Raw genomic sequence first — 27,255 nt, forward strand, 5'->3', positions numbered from 1 at the left:
GACCACTGATTTAGAGACCTGGCGGACCCCTTAGCTGTAGTTACTCTGAGGACCCCCTGTGGACCCCCAGGTCCAGACAGCCAAGTACAACTGCACTAAAACACTAGCAGGGCTAAGATGAGCTAATATGCTACATGTTGCTAACTGCTGAATAAAAACACAACGTTTTGTTTGTCCCTATAGTACTACGTCATCTGTTCTTCTACGGCATACAAAAACAGTTCCCCCATGCAGTTATTGGTCAAATTGTTATACACGTCATTCTCCGTCTTGTTCAAGTCTACTGTATTCGTTAATAACGTCACAGTTGATCAGATTAAATAAAATACCTTATGTGGCGTCCTCTGCAGCCATAGAGACCAGGGTTGCCACATTGTGTGAGAGAAACAAGCAACCGGGTCCGGGGAAAAAAAAACTTGGCCCAATGGAAACCTGACTACATCATAGGCTAGTTGAAAAACCGCAGGTCTACAAGCTCACAACGCGTCGCAGTGCGACGCGTTGTGAGCTTGTAGATCTGCTGTTTTCAAAACTACTTAAAGGGACACTTCACCCTTTTTTGCAATAAAAATATATGTTAATGACGTTTAGAAGCTTTAGATCACTTTCCTGGGGGTCTTTATGTGTGTAATATGTGGTTTTAGATATTTTAGATTGTAGCAGTGAGCCTGTTGTCTCTGAGGTCATGGACACTGGTCTCACTACCTTCCTGGACTACATGTTGTCTCAGTAAGACAGCTCTCCCCCCTATCCACAAGGAGGAGCAGTGCACCAAATAATTATGGGAATTATAACTTATTTATATTATTATTATTATTTTAATATATTATTTATTATTATTATTATTATTAACTTATTATATTAACATATAACTTTGGGGTCCTTGACATGAAATATTGAGCACACAGAAACATAAGGTTTTATAGAAAACTGTCAAATTTCGACGTCAGGCCAAAATGGGTTAGGAAAGAGGAAAATCACACCCGTGTGAAGTGAGGGGCGCTCTTATCATTCATCATACATCACTTTCCGTGTTCAACCAATCAAATCATCCGGAATGTCATTCCGGCCAATCGCAATGTTGTGTCCTCACCGTTTCCGTCTTCAATCTTTCTGCCCTCACTTTTAGCTTCAATGTTTGCGTTCTGGTCACACTCACCCTGAACAGCTGTTCATAGGAGGGTCACAATCACCCTGAACAGCTGTTCATAGGAGGGTCACACTCACCCTGAACAGCTGTTCATAGGAGGGTCACACTCACCCTGAACAGCTGCTGATAGGAGGGTCACACTCACCCTGAACAGCTGTTCATAGGAGGGTCACACTCACCCTGAACAGCTGTTCATAGGAGGGTCACACTCACCCTGAACAGCTGTTCATAGGAGGGTCACACTCACCCTGAACAGCTGTTCATAGGAGGGTCACACTCACCCTGAACAGCTGTTCATAGGAGGGTCACACTCACCCTGAACAGCTGTTCATAGGAGGGTCACACTCACCCTGAACAGCTGCTGATAGGAGGGTCACACTCACCCTGAACAGCTGTTCATAGGAGGGTCACACTCACCCTGAACAGCTGTTCATAGGAGGGTCACACTCACCCTGAACAGCTGTTCATAGGAGGGTCACACTCACACTGAACAGCTGTTCATAGGAGGGTCAAACTCACCCTGAACAGCTGTTCATAGGAGGGTCACCCTCACCCTGAACAGCTGTTCATAGGTGGGTCACACTCACCCTGAACAGCTGTTCATAGGAGGGTCACACTCACCCTGAACAGCTGTTCATAGGAGGGTCACACTCACCCTGAACAGCTGTTCATAGGAGGGTCACACTCACCCTGAAAAGCTGCTGATAGGAGGGTCACACTCACCCTGAACAGCTGTTCAGAGGAGGGTCACACTCACCCTGAAAAGCTGCTGATAGGAGGGTCACACTCACCCTGAAAAGCTGCTGATAGGAGGGTCACACTCACCCTGAAAAGCTGCTCATAGGAGGGACTAGCGCTCCTCAAAGAAGGGTCATAGGAGGGTCAAAGAAGGCGTTCAACAGCATGAAATGTAAATATGTTTTTAATCAACACATCTCAAATATAACAACAAATATATAGTTATATAAGATAACAGCATTGTGACAACAGTGTTGTTTTGGGCACATTTCTATTTTAGTTTTAGTCAGTCTTTGGAATAAAACATTTGGCGGGCCTTGATGCGGTCGTAATGACAGTTTTTACACAAAATAGCCGCTCTACAAGCTCACGCTGCGACACACTGGACAGCTTCTCAAAGTCTTTGTCTCTCAGGGAACGACTCAGGTGGAGAGAAGTAATAATAATAATAATAATAATAATAAAACTTTATTTGTATAGCACCTTTCATGACATGAAATGCAGCTCAAAGTGCTTTACAGAGAAATGGAGGATAAAAGAAAAGCATGGCAACAACATTAAAAACAAGCAGTAATGCTTGTAGTGGATAGTGGATAGTGGATAGTAATGCTTGTAGCAGTAGTGGATTGGGTGGATGTTTATCGGAGGTGCCGTGCCCCGTCGCGGTCCATTTGGTTCCATTTGAACCATCTGGACCCAATGCACACACACTATGTGTGTGTGTGTTCCTGATTATTACATTATGATACAACACACTGTCTGTCTGTCCTCACAGCCTGTCTGTCTGTCCTCACAGCCTGTCTGTCTGTCCTCACAGCCTGTCTGTCTGTCCTCACAGCCTGTCTGTCCTCACAGCCTGTCTGTCTGTCCTCACAGCCTGTCTGTCTGTCCTCACAGCCTGTCTGTCCTCACAGCCTGTCTGTCTGTCTGTCCTCACAGCCTGTCTGTCTGTCCTCACAGCCCGTCTGTCTGTCCTCACAGCCTGTCTGTCTGTCCTCACAGCCTGTCTGTCCTCACACAGAGACACAGAGGAGTCAGGGTTCAACCCAAACCCAGCGTAGAGCGGTTGAGTGAACGTGGTCTGGACGGTGTACAGGTGAGTCAGAGTGTCCTCTAACACTCTGTAGAAGGACAGAGTCCCAGCGGGACGGTCCAGATATACGGCTACTCTGTTGGAGCCATAGGCACGGATAGGAAGGATAGTCGTCTTACTATTGTGTGTGACAGAGTAACGCTGTATTACACCACGCTGACCATCAGCACAGAGCATCCAGGAATGTTCATTCCATCCAAGCAGACAGTCCAGACCGGCTCCTTTCCTACCGATGTCTCCGTCAGTCACTCCTATCCCAACCAGTCCACTGAACTGTACCTCACTGTAGCAGCGTTCATCTAGACTCTCTGAACTCAGGACCTGAGCCTGTCTATCAAACCTGTCAGGATGGTCAGGATATGAATGACTCTGACCATCCTGACGGGTCACCTTCCTGTTGTTCTCAGACAGAGAGAGGCTACAGTGTGCTGTGTTTGTGTCCAGAGTGAGACGCTGGAAATCTGATGAGAAAACAACACAGTACACATTAAATACATCCTTCACTGAATGATACGTGCACGGAGCACGACCACACACACACACACACACACACACACACACACACACACACACACACACACACACACACACACACACACACACACACACAGTATAAGATGTACAAGCTCACAGCGCGGCACGCAGTGATGCGCTGTGAGCTTGTAGATCTGCTATTTTTAAATAGCCAACGTATAAAATATGGATAAAGTGTTTAACCCATTTTTGGGCGGGAACCTCTTTTGGTGTTAGCATTATGTTATGCTTTAGCCATTGAAAAATAGCAGAACGACCCACGACCCACGGACCCCCTGGAACCCCCCACGGACCCCCTGGAACCCTCCACGGACCCCCTGGAACCCCCCACAGACCCCCTGGAACCCCCCTCAGACCCCCTGGAACCCCCCACGGACCCCCTGGAACCCCCCACAGACCCCCTGGAACCCCCCACGGACCCCCTGGAACCCCCCACGGACCCCCTGGAACCCCCCTCAGACCCCCTGGAACCCCCCACGGACCCCCTGGAACCCCCCACAGACCCCCTGGAACCCCCCACGGACCCCCTGGAACCCCCCACAGACCCCCTGGAACCCCCCACGGACCCCCTGGAACCCCCCACGGACCCCCTGGAACCCCCCACGGACCCCCTGGAACCCTCCACGGACCCCCTGGAACCCTCCACGGACCCCCTGGAACCGTCCACAGACCCCCTGGAACCCCCCACAGACCCCCTGGAACCCCCCACAGACCCCCTGGAACCCTCCACAGACCCCTGGAACCCCCCACAGACCCCCTGGAACCCCCCACAGACCCCCTGGAACCCCACACGGACCCCCTGGAAACCCCCACGGACCCCCTGGAACCCCCCACGGACCCCCTGGAACCCCCCACAGACCCCTGGAACGCCCCACAGACCCCCTGGAACCCTCCACGGACCCCCTGGAACCCCCCACAGACCCCTGGAACCCCCCACGGACCCCCTGGAACCCTACACGGACCCCCTGGAACCCTCCACAGACCCCCTGGAACCGTCCACAGACCCCCTGGAACCGTCCACAGACCCCCTGGAACCGTCCACAGACCCCCTGGAACCGTCCACAGACCCCCTGGAACCCCCCACAGACCCCCTGGAACCCCACACGGACCCCCTGGAAACCCCCACGGACCCCCTGGAACCCCCCACAGACCCCCTGGAACGCCCCTAGTTCCACAAAATATTTTCAGCAGATTTGGTGTAGAGGGAAAAGGAGGGTCCGAGGATAGATTCCAGAAGGACAGACAGACAGACAGACAGACAGACAGACAGACAGACAGACAGACAGACAGACAGACAGACAGACAGACAGACAGACAGACAGACTCACAGCGTTGAGGTTTAGTCCAGTGTTCTCCTCCATGATTCACACTGTAGGAAGTAGAACAACAATGAATCAAGTCAAAACCTGCTGCTTAATGTCTCACATCGGCCTGTTTTAGTCCCACCAAATATTTACTAAACACATTTTGTCATCATTCTCCCACAGACTCTGTCCAAACATCACACACATTGGTACCATATCTCTATGGTCATGTGATTAAGACTGTCCAAACATCACACACATTGGTACCATATCTCTGTGGTCATGTGATTAAGACTGTCCAAACATCACACACATTGGTACCATATATCTGTGGTCATGTGATTAAGACTGTCCAAACATCACACACATTGGTACCATATCTCTGTGGTCATGTGATTAAGACTGTCCAAACATCACACACATTGGTACCATATATCTGTGGTCATGTGATTAAGACTGTCCAAACATCACACACATTGGTACCATATCTCTGTGGTCATGTGATTAAGACTGTCCAAACATCACACACATTGGTACCATATCTCTGTGGTCATGTGATTAAGACTGTCCAAACATCACACACATTGGTACCATATCTCTGTGGTCTCAGATTTGGATTAGATTGAGGAGTGTCTCGCTTTGAACAAAATGCTTCAAATCATCAACGATTGCCTGTGAAACATTGCTGGCCCACAATAAACTCAGAACAATAACCCACCTATCTCCCTAGTCAGAGTTCTGCTATATTTCCACCCTCACCCCAGAGGGACACATATTACACATTACATTGCACACTACTGTCGTAGCAAAAACAGCCAATCTACAAGCTCAAAACACGCCGCAATGTGACGCGTTTTGAGTTTGTGGATCAGCTATTTTTGCTATTATTTGAACTGAAATCGTGAATTATTGTTTTGCTATTTTTTAATTGGAATCCTGAAAATGCATTTAGTTATAGTTATGTTAACTTTATGAACCAAATACAAATACATTGGACATAAAAAATAGACCCTAAAACAATAATATATCAATGTTCGGATATATATACCTGGAACATAGACACTATCTACTGTATATTAATCTATGTTATAGAACCATGGAACATAGACACTATCTACTGTATATTAATCTAGGTTATAGAACCATGGAACATAGACACTATCTACTGTATATTAATCTATGTTATAGAACATAGACACTATCTACTGTATATTAATCTAGGTTATAGAACAATGGAACATAGACACTATCTACTGTATATTAATCTATGTTATAGAACAATGGACCATAGACACTATCTACTGTATATTAATCTATGTTATAGAACCATGGAACATAGACACTATCTACTGTATATTAATCTAGGTTATAGAACCATGGAACATAGACACTATCTACTGTATATTAATCTATGTTATAGAACCATGGAACATAGACACTATCTAATGTATATTAATCTATGTTATAGAACCATGGAACATAGACACTATCTACTGTATATTAATCTATGTTATAGAACCATGGAACATAGACACTATCTACTGTATATGAATCTATGTTATAGAACCATGGAACATAGACACTATCTACTGTATATTAATCTATGTTATAGAACCATGGAACATAGACACTATCTACTGTATATTAATCTATGTTATAGAACCATGGAACATAGACACTATCTACTGTATATTAATCTATGTTATAGTTAGAACCATGGAACATAGACACTATCTACTGTATATGAATCTATGTTATAGAACCATGGAACATAGACACTATCTACTGTATATTAATCTATGTTATAGAACCATGGAACATAGACACTATCTACTGTATATTAATCTATGTTATAGAACCATGGAACATAGACACTATCTAATGTATATTAATCTATGTTATAGAACCATGGAACATAGACACTATCTACTGTATATTAATCTATGTTATAGAACCATGGAACATAGACACTATCTACTGTATATTAATCTATGTTATAGTTAGAACCATGGAACATAGACACTATCTACTGTATATTAATCTAGGTTATAGAACCATGGAACATAGACACTATCTACTGTATATTAATCTATGTTATAGAACCATGGAACATAGACACTATCTACTGTATATTAATCTATGTTATAGAACATACACTATCTACTGTATATTAATCTAGGTTATAGAACCATGGAACATAGACACTATCTACTGTATATTAATCTATGTTATAGAACCATGGAACATAGACACTATCTACTGTATATTAATCTATGTTATAGAACATACACTAACTACTGTATATTAAATCTATGTTATAGAACCATGGAACATAGACACTATCTACTGTATATTAAATCTATAGAATGAACCATGGATCTTATGGTAATATGATATGATAATATGGGAAACTGCATTTATAAAGCGCTTTACATTACAATGTAGTTCACATTCACCCACCGATGGCAGAGGAAAACATGCATGCTCATCGGGAGCTGTTAGGGGTTCAGAGAGTCTTGCTCAAGGACACTTTGACATGTAGCAGCCAGGAGGAGCCGGGAATTTAACCTGGAACCTTTGATGGCCGCTCTACACAAGTCTACTCACTTGACAGTCTCCAGGGCAGCAGACAGCTTCTTCAGAGCAGAGTCTCCTAAGTGGCTGAAGTTCAAGTCCAGCTGTTTCAGCTGGGAGGAGGGGTTGGAGGTCACAGCTGAAGCCAGAGAAGAACAGCCTTCCTCTGTGACTCCACAGCCTGACAACCTGCAGAGAAATACACATTTAACAAAGTGCTGTGTTGATGTTCAAGTAGAGATCCAGAACACTCAGAACACACATTCCTTACCCCAGGATCTGCAGTCCACACTGTGGACTCTTCAGTAACGCAGAGAGCTGGAGCAGTTGTGATTCCTGCAGGCAGATGAAACTGAGGTCCAATTCTTTCAGATGGAGAAGATGAGAGCTGAGAGCTGAGAGCAGAACTTCAAATCCTGTCTGTGTGAAGATACAGCCAGCAAGTCTGTAATTACACATGAAATATCTGGACTGAATATCAGAGGTTTGGAGTAAAGACCCCAAGAGATGGAAAGAGAAGGCAGGGATAATGTGAGTGAAGTAAATCATCATAATCTTAATCTTCCAACATAGGGTGTGTGTGTGTGTGTGTGTGTGTGTGTGTGTGTGTGTGTGTGTGTGTGTGTGTGTGTGTGTGTGTGTGCCAACATGACTACATACTGTAATCACTGTACCCCATTAGTTCACATAATGATAATCCCCTAGCAGCCATGATGGATCACATATTGTAGTTACTGTACCGTAGCATTGTGATGTGAGAGTGTGAACTAGACAACACAAACTCTGACCATATTATTATTCTAATCAGTGGGATACCATGATGTCAACTTTATTAACACTCTAATTATTAAGAATCAAACTATAAATAATAAAACAGAACTAATGTAAATAATAATGTGACCTCAGTATCTCCAGATGACAGTTTGGACTCTTCAATGCAGCAGAGAGCAGGTCCATGGATGGATCCGTTATGCGATTATAACTGATGTCCAATTCTCTTAGATGTGAAGGATTAGAGCTGAGAGCTGAAGCCACAATCTCATATTCTGCCTTGTTGAGGTTACAGCCAACAAGTCTGTAAATGTAGATGATGTAAAATCAGTGATCATCAACACAGATTAGATCAAATTCATGTTCAATGAAATGAACTATAAAGTGTAATGTAAATGTACCAATGTCTAGTTGGTCAGATATTGACAGGTCAGATAAGAACAGCCTAGTTGGTCAGATATTGACAGGTCATATAAGAACAGTCTAGTTGGTCAGATATTTACAGGTCATATAAGAACAGTCTAGTTGGTCAGATATTGACAGGTCATATAAGAACAGTCTAGTTGGTCAGATATTGACAGGTCATATAAGAACAGTCTAGTTGGTCAGATATTGACAGGTCATATAAGAACAGTCTAGTAAATTGGTCAGATATTGACAGGTCATATAAGAACAGTCTAGTTGGTCAGATATTTACAGGTCATATAAGAACAGTCTAGTTGGTCAGATATTGACAGGTCATATAAGAACAGTCTAGTTGGTCAGATATTGACAGGTCATATAAGAACAGGGAACCAGAAAACATCAAAGTGAAAGACAGATAATCCGTATTAACCCATTCTGACCTGAGATCAGATTCTAAAAATGTCTTCTATATCCTGAAAGTTTTCTGAAAAAGCTGTGTTTCTATGTCAGTCGTTCTTCGATTAAAATAGCAGATCTACAAGCTCATAGCGCGCCACTCGGTGGCGCGCTATGAGCTTGTAGATCTGCTATTTTTCAATAGCTAAAGCATTACATAATGTTTAAAACACCAAAAGGGGTTCCCGCCCAAAATGGTTTAATACTATAGTGTGTAACTTGCATTGATTGATCTATGAATGTTATCTTATTTATTATTTTTACTTTTTCTCTGTGCGTGTCAGTCAGTTCCATTTAGGCAACACACACACATACACACACACACACACACACACGCACACGCACACGCACACACACACACACGCACACACACACACACACACACACACACACACACACACACACACACACACACACACACACACACACACACACACACACACACACACACACACACACACACCTAATATAGTAATTAGGTGTGATGGTAGATTGATTCTAACAGGTTTTCTATCCACATGACTACTAACCGAGCCTTTCTGCTGTTCCTCACAGCTGGGAGTAGTCTGAATCTCCCATATACTGATGATGTGTCATATTGGTGCAGGTCAAACTCCTCCAGAACCTCCTCTGACGTCAGCAGCATGAAGGCCAGAGCTGAACACTGGCTCTGAGACAGTTCTGTCTTTGATCTGTCCGCTGACTTCAGGTACTGTTGGATCTCCTGATGTACTGAGTGGTCGTTCATCTCCATCAGACAGTGGAAGATGTTGATGAATCTGTCAGGAGAGAGACTCTCATCTTCCATTTTCATCTCCTTCAGGTTGTTGATGACTCTCTGGATGCTCTCTGGACTGTTCTCTGTGTGACCCAGCAGGCCTCCTAACAGACTCTGGTTGGACTCCAGCGAGAGGCCATGAAGGAAGCGGACAAAGAGGTCCAGGTGGCCGTTCTTACTCTTCAGGGCTTTTTCGCTGGCTCTCTGCAGGAAGTCCTCCAAGGAACTGAAATCATCTCCCAGGAACGTCTTCAGTACCTTCATGTTCTTCTGTGTGAAACAGTGCATCAGGTAGACTGCAGCCAGGAACTCCTGGATGCTCAGATGAACAAAGCTGTAGATCTTTCTCTGAGATTGAACGGTCTCTTCTTTGAAGATCTCTGTGCACACTCCCGAGTACAGCGCGGCGTGGTTCACATCGAGACCACACTCTTCCAGGTCTTCTTGGTAGAACGTGACGCTGCCTTTCTTCAGATGTACAAACGCCAGCAGGCACAGCTGCAGAAGAACATCTCTGTCATCAACAACATCAACATCAGTCTCCCTTTTTCTTTTTTCTCTGATTCTTTCTTTTTTGTTTCTTTTATTTTTCTTCTCTTTTCTTTTCACGTCATGAGTCTCATCATACTTTGTCATCATCCTTTTTATCATGAGCGATATGAAGTGGCTGTACATCCCGGTCAGGTTCTTGGGCATCTGTCCTCTCTTGCCTGTCTTCACCAGGTCCTCCACAACGGTAGCGGTCATCCAACAGAAGACTGGGATGTGACACATGATGTGGATGCTCTTGGATGTCTTCACGTGTGAGATGATGGTGCTGGCCAGCTCCTCATCCTCACTGAACATCTTCCTGAAGAACTCCTCCTTCTGGGGCTCTGTGAACCCTCGTATTTCTGTCACCATGTCAACGCATTCAGGAGGGATCTGATTGGCTGCTGCAGGTCTGGTGGTTATCCAGAAGAGAGCCGAGGGGAGCAGATTCCCCTTGAAGAGGTTCGTCAGCAGCAGGCCCACCGATGATGTCACCGTGACATCAGAGACGACGTCATTGTTGTCGAAGGCGTCAGAATAGACGTCGATGTTCTGGAATTTCAGTGCAAACCTGCTTTCATCGAGACCATCGAAGATGAAGCCAACTTTCCAGGCAGCGAGCTGCTCTGCTGTGAGCTTCTCTAACGTTGGATGGAAACCATGGATCAGTGAGAGAAGACTGTGCTGCTCATCTCGGACCAAGTTCAGCTCCCGGAATGCGAAGAGAACCAGGAGATCTATATCTTGGTTCTCCAAACCTCTCGCCCAGTCCAGAGCGAACTTACGCACAGAGAATGTCTTTCCGATGCCAGCGATGCCATTGGTCAGAACTCTGCTGCTGGGTGTGTCTCTGCCAGGGAGGACGGTCTTAAAGATGGAACGGCACTTGATTAGGACGTCATAGAGGGTCTTCATGCTGGAGGCGGTCTCAAGCTGCCACACCTCATGTTGCTGATTAACCCCTTGGCCTTCACTCCCTCCCACTGATAGGTGGAGGTCTGTGTAGATGTTGGAGAGGGAGGGATGTTCAGTGACGAATGTCACATGTTCAAGACCGTCCAAAGTGACCCTATAGACCTTTAAATACCCCGGCAGACGGACATCTGATATGAGGAGACAATTAATACATGTTAAACATTATGCTTCATTTACAACTTTACATTGAACAATCCATAGCATTAAAACTACTATGTATATATCCTACAGAAAATCTGAATTTGTAAAAGGAAAAAAAATGAGAAAATTGGCTAAAATAAACAACATTGGATCGTTTTTTTAGTCTAAATGTATGTGTTTATCATCAGTATTTGTATTTGGACAATGAGACAGGAATACAACGAGTATATTTAATCTGATGAGTCTGCTGCTATTTAAACATTTCATTCATTGAAATAAAATGTTAGTGTAAAATGTGTCCAGTCTTACTGTGTCCAGGTGTGGTTCGACTGAATGTCTTCTGTCCAGGTGTGTTTCTGAATGTCTCTCTGTGGAGATGAAGACAATATAATATATACATATAGATGAAGACAATAGAATATATACATACATAAATATGAAGACAATATAATATATACTGTACATATAGATACATATAGATGAAGACAATAGAATATATACATATAGATACATATGTATCTAACGGTTAATTTTCCAGCCGGGTAGCCGATGGCATTATCCGGTTAATTAACGGTTGTTGATTTTATTAATATATTTTTTTAATAGGCTACCCCAAATGTAATATGCATGTATAGGCTACATAATTAAAGTTGGTAGACGAATGGTATACATTTATTTATGCTCCTTTTTAAAAGACAAACAAAATGTTGTTAAAGCAACATTTAACAATATAAATAAATTGTTGTAGGCTTAATCATCAATAAACAACGCATCGCATCTGCATGCATGCATATGCGTGTCTACAGTACAGAGGTCCGCCGGTTCTATTCCAAAACATGAATAAGTCCAGTCCAGATCTGAGCAGCCTATAGCCTAACTATAAAGCCACTGGACTTGGCTAACCGTGCCAGTGTGGGGAGACGGAGTACAACAGAGAACTTTGGGACATTGAGGGGGCAGAAAACAGCGCCCGAGCAGCGCTGTTCATTCAGCCTGGAGTGTGACAAGCTGGGCGGCGCAAATAACAGCAATTTTAGGCATGTGCGCACAACATGACTGCATGATACCTACCCTAGGGGACACGGGGAGAACATGTGAGTGTATCTACCCTAGGGGAGTGGGGACACGGGGAGAACATACAAACTCCACACAGAAAGGCCCTTTCGCCAACCCTGCCTCGGGTATGGGCACTGATGACACAGAGGAGAGAACACGCCCCCAGCGCCCACAGCGGGAATCAAACCCAGGACCTTCTAGCTGTGAGGCGACAACACTACCGACTGTGCCACTGTCCCCCCTCTTGGTTTTATTTTTGATAAAGATTTTAAACGTAATAAACAAATCAACTCCGTCGTTAAAACTCTCTTCTTCCAATCATCGCCACGATCAAATCCTACCTCCCCTAAAAACAGCTGGAGATGGTTATCCATGCTTTGATTTCATCAAGAATAGATTATTGCAACTCTTTGTATATTGGCATCGACCAGGCGTTTACAGCTGGTGCAGAACACAGCTGCCCGCCTTCTCTTATAAAATATGTTATAGTGTAATAGTGTATATTGTATAGTGTTGCAGTGTTATAGTGTTGTATATATTTATAGGAGGGTTGACATACTGTGAATCAGGAGGTCCAGGTTCGTTACTGAAGTCAGGAGATTTTCCTTTAGACAGGTCACTCTTCACAGACAGAAGGCTGGGAGTTGGAGACTCTGCTCTGTGGTGGACACTTCTGGAATCATACAGACAGAAATAACAATACATAAACGACAGAGACAGTGAATAATACTACTAGAAATAATACTAAGCGACACGGGGATAACACGTGAGGATACCTACCCTAGGGGACACGGGGAGAACATGTGAAGGTACCTACCCTAGGGGACACGGGGAGAACATGTGAGGGTACCTACCCTAGGGGACACGGGGAGAACATGTGAGGGTACCTACCCTATAAGAACATACAAACTCCACACAGAAAGGCCCTTTCGCCAACCCCGCCTCGAGTATGGGCACTGATGACGCAGAGGAGAGAACACGCCCCCAGCGCCAACAGCGGGAATCGAACCCAGGACCTTCTAGCTGTGAGGCGACAACACTACCGACTGTGCCACTGTCCCCCCTCTTGGTTTTATTTTTGATAAAGATTTTAAACTTAATAAACAAATCAGCTCCGTCGTTAAAACTCTCTTCTTCCAATCATCGCCACGGTCAAATCCTACATCCCCCTAAAAACAGCTGGAGATGGTTATCCATGCTTTGATTTCATCAAGAATAGATTATTGCAACTCTTTGTATATTGGCATCGACCAGGCGTCACTCAGGCGTTTACAGCTAGTGCAGAACACAGCTGCCCGCCTTCTTACCGGCACTATAAAATATGTTATAGTGTATATTGTATAGTGTTACAGTGTTATAGTGTTGTATATATTTATAGGAGGGTTGACATACTGTGAATCAGGAGGTCCAGGTTCGTTACTGAAGTCAGGAGGTTTTCCTTTAGACCAGTCACTCTTCACAGACAGAAGGCTGGGAGTTGGAGACTCTGCTCTGTGGTGGACACTTCTGGAATCATACAGACAGAAATAACAATACATAAACAACAGAGACAGTGAATATTACTACTAGAAATAATACTAAGTAAATAACAGACAGTAATTAGCATAACAGTAGCTTGTATTCCATGTAGTGCAAACGGTGCAATGGAATGATTTACCCAAGGAGATAAAGACAAGTGCCTCTCTAAACACTTAAAACTTAGGTCAGGATTGAGAAGGCGTTTTTAGAATCCTGAATGGGTCTGTTGAATTGAGCAATTGTAACAGTTATCTCCTTAACAAATTCCGACCAGGATTACTGCATGTTTTTGTGAGGGTATCTACCCTAGGGGACACGGGGAGAACATGTGAGGGTACCTATACCCTAGGGGACACGGGGAGAACATGTGAGGGTACCTATACCCTAGGGGACACGGGGAGAACATGTGAGGGTACCTACCCTAGGGGACACGGGAAGAACATGCGAGGGTACCTACCCTAGGGGAAACGGGGAGAACATGTGAGGGTACCTACCCTAGGGGAAACGGGGAGAACATACAAACTCCACACAGAAAGGCCCTTTTGCCAACCCCGCCTCGGGTATGGGCACTGATGACGCAGAGCAGAGAACACCCCCAGCGCCCACAGCGGGAATCGAACCCAGGACCTTCTAGCTGAGAGGCGACAACACTACCGACTGTGCCACTGTCCCCCTCTTGGTTTTATTTTTGATAAAGATTTTAAATTTAATAAACAAATCAGCTCCGTCGTTAAAACTCTCTTCTTCCAATCATCGCCACGGTCAAATCCTACCTCCCCTAAAAACAGCTGGAGATGGTTATCCATGGTTTGATTTCATCAAGAATAGATTATTGCAACTCTTTGTATATTGGCATCGACCAGGCGTCACTCAGGCGTTTACAGCTAGTGCAGAACACAGCTGCCCGCCTTCTCACCGGCACTATAAAATATGTTATAGTGTAATAGTGTATATTGTATAGTGTAATAGTGTATATTGTATAGTGTTACAGTGTTATAGTGTTGTATATATTTATAGGAGGGTTGACATACTGTGAATCAGGAGGTCCAGGTTCGTTACTGAAGTTAGGAGGATCTCCTTTAGACTTGTCACTCTTCACAGACAGAAGGCTGGGAGTTGGAGACTCTGCTCTGTGGTGGACACTTCTGGAATCATACAGACAGAAATAACAATACATCAACAACAGAGACAGTGAATAATACTACTAGAAATAATACTAAGTAAATAACAGACAGTAATTAGCATAACAGTAGCTTGTATTCCATGTAGTACAAACGGTGCAATGGAATGATTTGCCCAAGGAGATAAAGACAAGTGCCTCTCTAAACACTTAAAACTTAGGTCAGGATTGAGAAGGCGTTTTTAGAATCCTGAATGGGTCTGTTGAATTGAGCAATTGTAACAGTTATCTCCTTAACACATTCCGACCAGGATTACTGCATGTTTTTGTGAGGGTACCTACCCTAGGCGACACGGGGAGAACATGTGAGGGTACCTACCCTAGGGGACACAGGGAGAACATGTGAGGGTACCTACCCTAGGGGACACGGGGAGAACATGTGAGGGTACCTACCCTAGGGGACACGGGGAGAACATGTGAGGGTACCTACCCTATAGGACACGGGGAGAACATGTGAGGGTACCTGGGAGAACATGTGAGGGTACCTACCCTAGGGGACACGGGGAGAACATGTGAGGGTACCTACCCTAGGGGACACGGGGAGAACATGTGAGGGTACCTACCCTAGGGGATACGGGGAGAACATGTGAGGGTACCTACCCTAGGGGACACGGGGAGAACATGTGAGGGTACCTACCCTATAAGAACATACAAACTCCACACAGAAAGGCCCTTTCGCCAACCCCGCCTCGGGTATGGGCACTGATGACGCAGAGGAGAGAACACGCCCCCCAGCGCCCACAGCGGGAATCGAACCCAGGACCTTCTAGCTGTGAGGCGACAACACTACCGACTGTGCCACTGTCCCCCCTCTTGGTTTTATTTTTGATAAAGATTTTTAACTTAATATACAAATCAGCTCCGTCGTTAAAACTCTCTTCTTCCAATCATCGCCACGGTCAAATCCTACCTCCCCTAAAAACAGCTGGAGATGGTTATCCATGCTTTGATTTCATCAAGAATAGATTATTGCAACTCTTTGTATATTGGCATCGACCAGGCATCACTCAGGCGTTTACAGCTAGTGCAGAACACAGCTGCCCGCCTTCTCACCGGCATTATAAAATATGTTATAGTGTAATAGTGTATATTGTATAGTGTTACAGTGTTATAGTGTTGTATATATTTATAGGAGGGTTGACATACTGTGAATCAGGAGGTCCAGGTTCGTTACTGAAGTTAGGAGGATCTCCTTTAGACTTGTCACTCTTCACAGACAGAAGGCTGGGAGTTGGAGACTCTGCTCTGTGGTGGACACTTCTGGAATCATACAGACAGAAATAACAATACATCAACAACAGAGACGGTGAATAATACTACTAGAAATAATACTAAGTAAATAACAGACAGTAATTCGCATAACAGTAGCTTGTATTCCATGTAGTGCAAACGGTGCAATGGAATGATTTACCCAAGGAGATAAAGACAAGTGCCTCTCTAAACACTTAAAACTTAGGTCAGGATTGAGAAGGCGTTTTTAGAATACTGAATGGGTCTGTTGAATTGAGCAATTCTAACAGTTATCTCCTTAACAAATTCCGACCAGGATTACTGCATGTTTTTGTGAGGGTATCTACCCTAGGGGACACGGGGAGATCATGTGAGGGTACCTACCCTAGGGGACACGGGGAGAACATGTGAGGGTACCTATACCCTAGGGGACACGGGGAGAACATGTGAGGGTACCTACCCTAGGGGAAACGGGAAGAACATGTGAGGGTACCTACTCTAGGGGACACGGGGAGAACATGTGAGGGTACCTACCCTAGGGGACACGGGGAGAACACGTGAGGGTACCTACCCTATAGGACACGGTGAGAACATGTGAGGGTACCTGGGAGAACATGTGAGGGTACCTACCCTAGGGGACACGGGGAGAACATCTGAGGGTACCTACCCTAGGGGACACGGGGAGAACATGTGAGGGTACCTACCCTAGGGGACACGGGGAGAACATGTGAGGGTACCTACCCTAGGGGACACGGGGATAACATGTGAGGGTACCTACCCTATAAGAACATACAAACTCCACACAGAAAGGCCCTTTCGCCAACCCCGCCTCGGGTATGGGCACTGATGACGCAGAGGAGAGAACACGCCCCCAGCGCCCACAGCGGGAATCGAACCCAGGACCTTCTAGCTGTGAGGCGACAACACTACCGACTGTGCCACTGTCCCCCTCTTGGTTTTATTTTTGATAAAGATTTTTAACTTAATAAACAAATCAGCTCCGTCGTTAAAACTCTCTTCTTCCAATCATCGCCACGGTCAAATCCTACCTCCCCTAAAAACAGCTGGAGATGGTTATCCATGGTTTGATTTCATCAAGAATAGATTATTGCAACTCTTTGTATATTGGCATCGACCAGGCATCACTCAGGCGTTTACAGCTAGTGCAGAACACAGCTGCCCGCCTTCTCACCGGCACTATAAAATATATTGTATAGTGTTACAGTGTTATAGTGTTGTATATATTTATAGGAGGTTTGACATACTGTGAATCAGAAGGTCCAGGTTCGTTACTGAAGTTAGGAGGTTTTCCTTTAGACTTGTCACTCTTCACAGACAGTAGGCTGGGAGTTGGAGACTCTGCTCTGTGGTGGACACTTCTGGAATCATACGGACAGAAATAACAATACATCAACAACAGAGACAGTGAATAATACTACTAGAAATAATACTAAGTAAATAACAGACAGTAATTAGCATAACAGTAGCTTGTATTCCATGTAGTGCAAACAGTGCAATGGAATGATTTACCCAAGGAGATAAAGACAAGTGCCTCTCTAAACACTTAAAACTTAGGTCAGGATTGAGAAGGCGTTTTTAGAATACTGAATGGGTCTGTTGAATTGAGCAATTGTAACAGTTATCTCATTAACAAATTCCGACCAGGATTACTGCATGTTTTTGTGAGGGTATCTACCCTAGGGGACACGGGGAGATCATGTGAGGGTACCTACCCTAGGGGACACGGGGAGAACATGTGAGGGTACCTATACCCTAGGGGACACGGGGAGAACATGTGAGGGTACCTACCCTAGGGGACACGGGAAGAACATGTGAGGGTACCTACCCTAGGGGACACGGGGAGAACATGTGAGGGTACCTACCCTAGGGGACACGGGGAGAACACGTGAGGGTACCTACCCTAGGGGACACGGGGAGAACATGTGAGGGTACCTATACCCTAGGGGACACGGGGAGAACATGTGAGGGTACCTACCCTAGGGGACACGGGAAGAACATGTGAGGGTACCTACCCTAGGGGACACGGGGAGAACATGTGAGGGTACCTACCCTAGGGGACACGGGGAGAACACGTGAGGGTACCTACCCTATAGGACACGGGGAGAACATGTGAGGGTACCTGGGAGAACATGTGAGGGTACCTACCCTAGGGGACACGGGGAGAACATGTGAGGGTACCTACCCTAGGGGACACGGGGAGAACATGTGAGGGTACCTACCCTAGGGGATACGGGGAGAACATGTGAGGGTACCTACCCTAGGGGACACGGGGAGAACATGTGAGGGTACCTACCCTATAAGAACATACAAACTCCACACAGAAAGGCCCTTTCGCCAACCCCGCCTCGGGTATGGGCACTGATGACGCAGAGGAGAGAACACGCCCCCCAGCGCCCACAGCGGGAATCGAACCCAGGACCTTCTAGCTGTGAGGCGACAACACTACCGACTGTGCCACTGTCCCCCCTCTTGGTTTTATTTTTGATAAAGATTTTTAACTTAATATACAAATCAGCTCCGTCGTTAAAACTCTCTTCTTCCAATCATCGCCACGGTCAAATCCTACCTCCCCTAAAAACAGCTGGAGATGGTTATCCTTGCTTTGATTTCATCAAGAATAGATTATTGCAACTCTTTATATATTGGCATCGACCAGGCATCACTCAGGCGTTTACAGCTAGTGCAGAACACAGCTGCCCGCCTTCTCACCGGCACTATAAAATATGTTATAGTGTAATAGTGTATATTGTATAGTGTTACAGTGTTATAGTGTTGTATATATTTATAGGAGGGTTGACATACTGTGAATCAGGAGGTCCAGGTTCGTTACTGAAGTTAGGAGGATCTCCTTTAGACTTGTCACTCTTCACAGACAGAAGGCTGGGAGTTGGAGACTCTGCTCTGTGGTGGACACTTCTGGAATCATACAGACAGAAATAACAATACATCAACAACAGAGACAGTGAATAATACTACTAGAAATAATACTAAGTAAATAACAGACAGTAATTCGCATAACAGTAGCTTGTATTCCATGTAGTGCAAACGGTGCAATGGAATGATTTACCCAAGGAGATAAAGACAAGTGCCTCTCTAAACACTTAAAACTTAGGTCAGGATTGAGAAGGCGTTTTTAGAATACTGAATGGGTCTGTTGAATTGAGCAATTCTAACAGTTATCTCCTTAACAAATTCCGACCAGGATTACTGCATGTTTTTGTGAGGGTATCTACCCTAGGGGACACGGGGAGATCATGTGAGGGTACCTACCCTAGGGGACACGGGGAGAACATGTGAGGGTACCTATACCCTAGGGGACACGGGGAGAACATGTGAGGGTACCTACCCTAGGGGAAACGGGAAGAACATGTGAGGGTACCTACCCTAGGGGACACGGGGAGAACACGTGAGGGTACCTACCCTATAGGACACGGTGAGAACATGTGAGGGTACCTGGGAGAACATGTGAGGGTACCTACCCTAGGGGACACGGGGAGAACATCTGAGGGTACCTACCCTAGGGGACACGGGGAGAACATGTGAGGGTACCTACCCTAGGGGACACGGGGAGAACATGTGAGGGTACCTACCCTAGGGGACACGGGGATAACATGTGAGGGTACCTACCCTATAAGAACATACAAACTCCACACAGAAAGGCCCTTTCGCCAACCCCGCCTCGGGTATGGGCACTGATGACGCAGAGGAGAGAACACGCCCCCAGCGCCCACAGCGGGAATCGAACCCAGGACCTTCTAGCTGTGAGGCGACAACACTACCGACTGTGCCACTGTCCCCCTCTTGGTTTTATTTTTGATAAAGATTTTTAACTTCAACAAATCAGCTCCGTCGTTAAAACTCTCTTCTTCCAATCATCGCCACGGTCAAATCCTACCTCCCCTAAAAACAGCTGGAGATGGTTATCCATGCTTTGATTTCATCAAGAATAGATTATTGCAACTCTTTGTATATTGGCATCGACCAGGCATCACTCAGGCGTTTACAGCTAGTGCAGAACACAGCTGCCCGCCTTCTCACCGGCACTATAAAATATAGTGTAATAGTGTATATTGTATAGTGTTACAGTGTTATAGTGTTGTATATATTTATAGGAGGTTTGACATACTGTGAATCAGGAGGTCCAGGTTCGTTACTGAAGTTAGGAGGTTTTCCTTTAGACTTGTCACTCTTCACAGACAGAAGGCTGGGAGTTGGAGACTCTGCTCTGTGGTGGACACTTCTGGAATCATACAGACAGAAATAACAATACATCAACAACAGAGACAGTGAATAATACTACTAGAAATAATACTAAGTAAATAACAGACAGTAATTAGCATATCAGTAGCTTGTATTCCATGTAGTACAAACGGTGCAATGGAATGATTTGCCCAAGGAGATAAAGACAAGTGCCTCTCTAAACACTTAAAACTTAGGTCAGGATTGAGAAGGCGTTTTTAGAATCCTGAATGGGTCTGTTGAATTGAGCAATTGTAAAGTTATCTCCTTAACACATTCCGACCAGGATTACTGCATGTTTTTGTGAGGGTACCTACCCTAGGCGACACAGGGATAACACATGAGGGTACCTACCCTAGGGGACACGGGGAGAACATGTGAGGGTACCTACACTAGGGGACACGGGGAGAACATGTGAGGGTACCTACCCTAGGGGACACGGGGAGAACATGTGAGGGTACCTACCCTATAGGGGACACGGGGAGAACATGTGAGGGTACCTACCCTAGGGGAAACGGGGAGAACATTCAAATTCAAACAGAAAGGCCCTTTCGCCAACCCCGCCTCGGGTATGGGCACTGATGACGCAGAGGAGAGAACACGCCCCCAGCACGCACATCGGGAATCGAACCCAGGACCTTCTAGCTGTGAGGCGACAACACTACAGACTGTGCCACTGTCCCCTCTCTTGGTTTTATTTTTGATAAAGATTTTAAACTTAATAAACAAATCATCTCCTTCGTTAAAACTCTCTTCTTCCAATCATCGCCACGGTCAAATCCTACCTCCCCTAAAAACAGCTGGAGATGGTTATCCATGCTTTGATTTCATCAAGAATAGATTATTGCAACTCTTTGTATATTGGCATCGACCAGGCGTCACTCAGGCGTTTACAGCTAGTGCAGAACACAGCTGCCCGCCTTCTCACCGGCACTATAAAACGTGAACACATTACTCCATGTCTGCCCCTCCCCATTAGATCTGCTCAGATAGATGCTTTAGAAATAAAGTTTGATTTGATTTGACTTGGAGTACACAATTCAGACACCAGATGGAGCTGTTGGTTGTAAAGGAGTTCATGTTTCAACCTTTGATCAGTAGAGTGGTGTCCATCTTTGAAGTCAATAAGTCCATGCATGGACGAGTCACTCTTCATGGAGACACAGCTGGGTACAGGAGAGACTGCTCTGTGATGATCAACCCTGTTACAAAGAGAGGATCAACAGGATTTATAGACAATCATATCAGGCTTGGCAATTTCATAGTCTAGGAAGTTCTACTCAAACGTGATTATTCTTAGTTGAAAACAAACAAAAAGCTTATAAAGTTAAACCTAAACATTCAGCTGTAAACATTGACCACAGCTATTTCAGTTATATGAGGTTTTTAAAATGTGAACTTTCTGCTGTTTTGAATGAGGTCCATAGTGTGTATATTGAACAGGAGGATTGACATACTGTGTGTGTGGAGGTCCAGGTTCATTACTGAAGTTAGGAGGTTCTCCTTTAGACACGTCACTCTTCATAGACAGAAGGCTGGGTGTTGGAGACCCTGCTCTGTGGTACAGACTTCTGGAATCATAGAAACGAAGAAGACCATTTATTCAATATGTGTACAATATGTGAATTAACGTAAGGAGCGTCATTTCTTATTTTGTTATTAATACAAAAATAATGTAACCGTGATGTTTATAAGTCAAATCAAATAGCAGGATTAACATACTTTGTATGTGGAGACTCTGGTCTGTGGATGTGATGTTTGTCAGCTTCCTCCTCCTCCTCCTCTCTCTCCTCACACTGACTCATCTTTGGTCTTCAGGAAACCTGTCAAGATTACCCACACACACACACACACACACACACACACACACACACACACACACACACACACACACACACACACACACACACACACACACACACACACACACACACACACACACACACACACACACACACACACACACACACACACACACACACACACACACACACACACACACACACACACACACACACCTTTAACCCCTTCACCTCTCTGTTCTGGCTCAGATCTGTACCTGGGCCGCTCGTTTCCCTCTACACCGGATCTCCTTGAGGAAATATCAGATCTACAAGCTCACAATGAGTCACAACATGAACAAATATCAGATCTACAAGCTCACAATGTGTCACAGCATGAATAAATATCAGATCTACAAGCTCACAATGCGTCACGGCATGAACAAATATCAGATCTACAAGCTCACAATGCGTCACGGCATGAATAAATATCAGATCTACAAGCTCACAATGCGTCACAACATGGAGAAATATCAGATCTACAAGCTCACAATGCGTCACGGCATGAACAAATATCAGATCTACAAGCTCACAATGAGGCACAACATGAAGAAATATCAGATCTACAAGCTCACAATGCGTCACGGCATGAATAAATATCAGATCTACAAGCTCACAATGCGTCACATGGCACACGTTCCCCCCCAGAATAAGATAGGCTCTCTGGGGTTCAAGTGGTTAACATTCTTAACCGTGTTACGGTGAAATTGGTGACCTGCTGAAATACGTGACCATCTTGTGGACTTCATGGCCTGAATACCGCCATATAATAAACAAACCGCAATGATTTACATTCAAGACACTGATGTTATATGTGATGTCTACATGATTGTCACATATTTCAGCAGGTCACCAATTGCACCGTAACACCTCCATGCTGGAGTGAGTGAGTGGCAGAGATTATATCATCAAACGCGGAAGTTATGCAGGAGTGGCAAAAAACTACTTTCTGGCCTTGACAGCTCATACATCCACACAGAACAGTCCTATCTGATTGCATTAAACAACATTAAACAACATTAAACAATGTTAAACTCACTTTGCCTGTTGCTTTGATGTGCCATTCACTTCAAGCATGCTCATACCCTCTATTGGAACTCAGCTAAAGGGACAGTTCACCCCCAAAATGACTTTGTCTCTATCTGGACTACTCTCCCCATGGTCATGCACTTTATTGTTTGTTTGTTTGTTTTCGTCACATTCCTAAACCAATCCTTTTATGAGAAGCAGCGGTTCCGGTAGGAGACACAAAGAGTCTCCTTTGTGTCTCCATAAGTCACTTTAATTCTATCCCATTAAACCGTTTAGACCTGAGAACGATTCTACAAATGTCTTCTAAATCCTGACAGTTTTCTGAAAAACCCTCATGTTTCTGTGTCAGTGGTTCTGACAGGGTTAAACCCTCATGTTTCTGTGTCAGTGGTTCTGACAGGGTTAAACCCTCATGTTTCTGTGTCAGTGGTTCTCACAGGGTTAAACCCTATGTTTCTGTGTCAGTGGTTCTCACAGGGTTAAACCCTATGTTTCTCTACGTATGTCAGTCGTTCTCAAACATTTTCATGTCAAGGACCACCAAAAATATATGTAATTGGCCGCCGACCCCCATCTGAAAAAAGAATTGTTGTTCCAGTGACCACCCAGAGGCAAAGATTTGAGTTAAAAACGATCGCTCTGAAAAAGATATATATTCAAAGATTTGCGCCACATTTTCATGATTTTTCAAACATTACAGACCCGAGTGCCACGCTACGAACTAATGCCTAAAACGCCAAGAAGGGATGCCGCCCGAAATGGGTTAACACCATTCTGACCTGAGATCAGATTCATACGAGGTTTCCACTGGACACACACTGGTCTGATTAACCCCATTCTGACCTGAGATCAGATTCTAAAAAATGTCAGTCGTTCTTCGATTTTTCAAAAATAGCAGACCTACAAGCTCGTAGCGCGCCACTCGGTGGCGCGCTACGAGCTTGTAGATCTGCTATTTTTCAATAGCTAAAGCATGACATGATGCTATAACACCAAAATGGGTTCCCGGTCAGAATGGGTTAACACCAGAATAGAGAGATTATTGCTATAGTGTATATAGTTTAAAATCACTTACCCGCCAATAATCTTTATATGCTTTGATCCGACGTGGCAAAAAAACCAAAATGGCGTCCCCAGACGCCTCCGTTGACGGTGAATCAACACACTTACAGTTCTGTCATACTGGAGTCTTCTGGAGGTGGTGTCGTTGCAACAAGAACCTATGATGAATGATGACACCATGTGATACATTGACCTGCAACCAGCGCGCGCGCACACACACACACACACACACACACACACACACACACACACACACACACACACACACACACACTTTTACTGTCAGTGATCAGGTCATTGTTTAACTAAGGTGTGACACCATGTGATACATTGACCTGCAACCAGCGCACGCACATACACACACACACACACACACACACACACACACACACACACACACACACACACACACAATACTGTCAGTGTGCAGGTCAATGTTTAACTAAGGTGTGACTGTACACCATGTGATACATCTACCTGCAACACACACACACACACACTGTCAGTGTGCAGGTCAATGTTTAACTAAGGTGTGACTGTACACCATGTGATACATCTACCTGCAACACACACACACACACACAGTCAGTGTGCAGGTCAATGTTTAACTAAGGTGTGACACCATGATAAGTTGTCCCTGTTCTCACCTCACAGACTCTAGACTGCAGGCTGTCCAAACTGTGGCCCGGGGGCAGATTGTAGACGGCCCGCGGCTTCAGACCGTGTTCTGAACGGCCCGTCCGACAGTACGGGACATTTTTTACATTGAAGTTTAGTATTAGCTTATTTTTTTCTTTCTGTTTTGCATAGATGTGTGTATTTGTATGTCTTTATAAATGTCTTGATGAATTGAAAAGGGAGGACTCTGATGTGAACAGGTCTTCAGAGTGCTTTTTCTGTTTTTATCCTCGTAGCAGTTTTTTTGTATTGACCTTTGACCTGCACTTTCTTTGAAATGTACCCATTATACAAACTGTTAATAACACGTTCAATCATTTAATCAACCTGGGTGTTTCCCAGGGTATAACCAGTAAGACGTTGACATTGGTGACATTGACAGACATTGGTGACGGAGGTGAGGACGCAAATTGTGATTGGCCGGCATGAGATGACGTACGATGATACCGTAAGAGCGCCCCTCACTTCACATGGGTGTGATTTTATTTTAAATTCAAATGTCACCCACTTCTAGTGGTCAGAAGGCCAAACAACCAAATGAAGGTTGTTCACAGACCTTCTAGTGGCCAAACAACCATATGAAGGTTGTTCACTGACCTTCTAGTGGCCAAACAACCATATGAAGGTTGTTCACAGACCTTCTAGTGGCCAAACAACCACATGAAGGTTGTTCACAGACCTTCTAGTGGCCAAACAACCACATGAAGGTTGTTCACAGACCTTCTAGTGGCCAAACAACCACATGAAGGTTGTTCACAGACCTTCTAGTGGCCAAACAACCACTTGAAGGTTGTTCACAGACCTTCTAGTGGCCAAACAACCACATGAAGGTTGTTCACAGACCTTCTAGTGGCCAAACAACCACATGAAGGTTGTTCACAGACCTTCTAGTGGCCAAACAACCACATGAAGGTTGTTCACAGACCTTCTAGTGGCCAAACAACCACATGAAGGTTGTTCACTGACCTTCTAGTGGCCAAACAACCATATGAAGGTTGTTCACAGACCTTCTAGTGGCCAAACAACCATATGAAGGTTGTTCACAGACCTTCTAGTGGCCAAACAACCATATGAAGGTTGTTCACAGACCTTCTAGTGGCCAAACAACCATATGAAGGTTGTTCACAGACCTTCTAGTGGCCAAACAACCATATGAAGGTTGTTCACAGACCTTCTAGTGGCCAAACAACCATATGAAGGTTGTTCACAGACCTTCTAGTGGCCAAACAACCATATGAAGGTTGTTCACAGACCTTCTAGTGGCCAAACAACCATATGAAGGTTGTTCACAGACCTTCTAGTGGCCAAACAACCATATGAAGGTTGTTCACAGACCTTCTAGTGGCCAAACAACCATATGAAGGTTGTTCACAGACCTTCTAGTGGCCAAACAACCATATGAAGGTTGTTCACAGGCCTTCTAGTGGCCAAACAACCATATGAAGGTTGTTCACAGGCCTTCTAGTGGCCAAACAACCATATGAAGGTTGTTCACAGGCCTTCTAGTGGCCAAACAACCATATGAAGGTTGTTCACAGACCTTCTAGTGGCCAAACAACCATATGAAGGTTGTTCACAGACCTTCTAGTGGCCAAACAACCATATGAAGGTTGTTCACAGACCTTCTAGTGGCCAAACAACCATAGAAGGTTGTTCACTGACCTTCTAGTGGCCAAACAACCATATGAAGGTTGTTCACAGACCTTCTAGTGGCCAAACAACCACATGAAGGTTGTTCACAGACCTTCTAGTGGCCAAACAACCACATGAAGGTTGTTCACAGACCTTCTAGTGGCCAAACAACCATAGAAGGTTGTTCACTGACCTTCTAGTGGCCAAACAACCATATGAAGGTTGTTCACAGACTTTCTAGTGGCCAAACAACCATATGAAGGTTGTTCACTGACCTTCTAGTGGCCAAACAACCATATGAAGGTTCACTGACCTT

General features: G+C 44.8%; 2 protein-coding genes across 14 annotated transcripts in view; both read right to left on the reverse strand.

Moving 5' to 3' along the window:
• Positions 1-351, reverse strand: part of wdr54 (WD repeat domain 54) — an 8,849-nt gene extending 8,498 nt beyond the window's left edge. The window contains exon 1 of the mRNA XM_080785345.1: positions 330-351. The gene's annotated coding sequence lies outside the window, so the exon portion shown is untranslated. The remainder of the gene's footprint in view (positions 1-329) is intronic.
• Positions 352-2,622: 2,271 nt separating this feature from the next.
• LOC308331197 (NACHT, LRR and PYD domains-containing protein 3-like) lies at positions 2,623-22,454 on the reverse strand. Of its 13 annotated transcripts, XM_080786463.1 has the most exons (16): positions 22,417-22,454; positions 22,152-22,265; positions 20,582-20,695; positions 19,258-19,371; positions 17,700-17,813; positions 16,351-16,464; positions 15,056-15,169; positions 13,899-14,012; positions 13,066-13,179; positions 11,760-11,818; positions 9,556-11,437; positions 8,295-8,468; positions 7,665-7,838; positions 7,427-7,582; positions 4,844-4,884; positions 2,623-3,442 (listed from the first exon to the last, which is right to left on the reverse strand). In XM_080786463.1, exons 2-16 carry the CDS (start codon positions 22,217-22,219, stop codon positions 2,721-2,723), a joined length of 4,074 nt encoding a protein of 1,357 aa, XP_080642589.1. In that variant the 5' UTR covers positions 22,220-22,265; positions 22,417-22,454; the 3' UTR covers positions 2,623-2,720. The 13 variants fall into 13 exon arrangements, with proteins under 13 accessions (XP_080642589.1, XP_080642593.1, XP_080642590.1 ...); XM_080786467.1 differs by lacking the exon at positions 20,582-20,695; XM_080786464.1 differs by lacking the exons at positions 22,152-22,265; positions 22,417-22,454 and adding an exon at positions 21,783-21,905 and having other exon boundaries at positions 13,899-14,009.
• Positions 22,455-27,255: the final 4,801 nt, after the last annotated feature.

This window comes from Protomyctophum bolini (genome assembly GCF_963924005.1).
Source record: "Protomyctophum bolini genome assembly, chromosome: 16".
Taxonomy (NCBI): Eukaryota; Metazoa; Chordata; class Actinopteri; order Myctophiformes; family Myctophidae; genus Protomyctophum; species Protomyctophum bolini.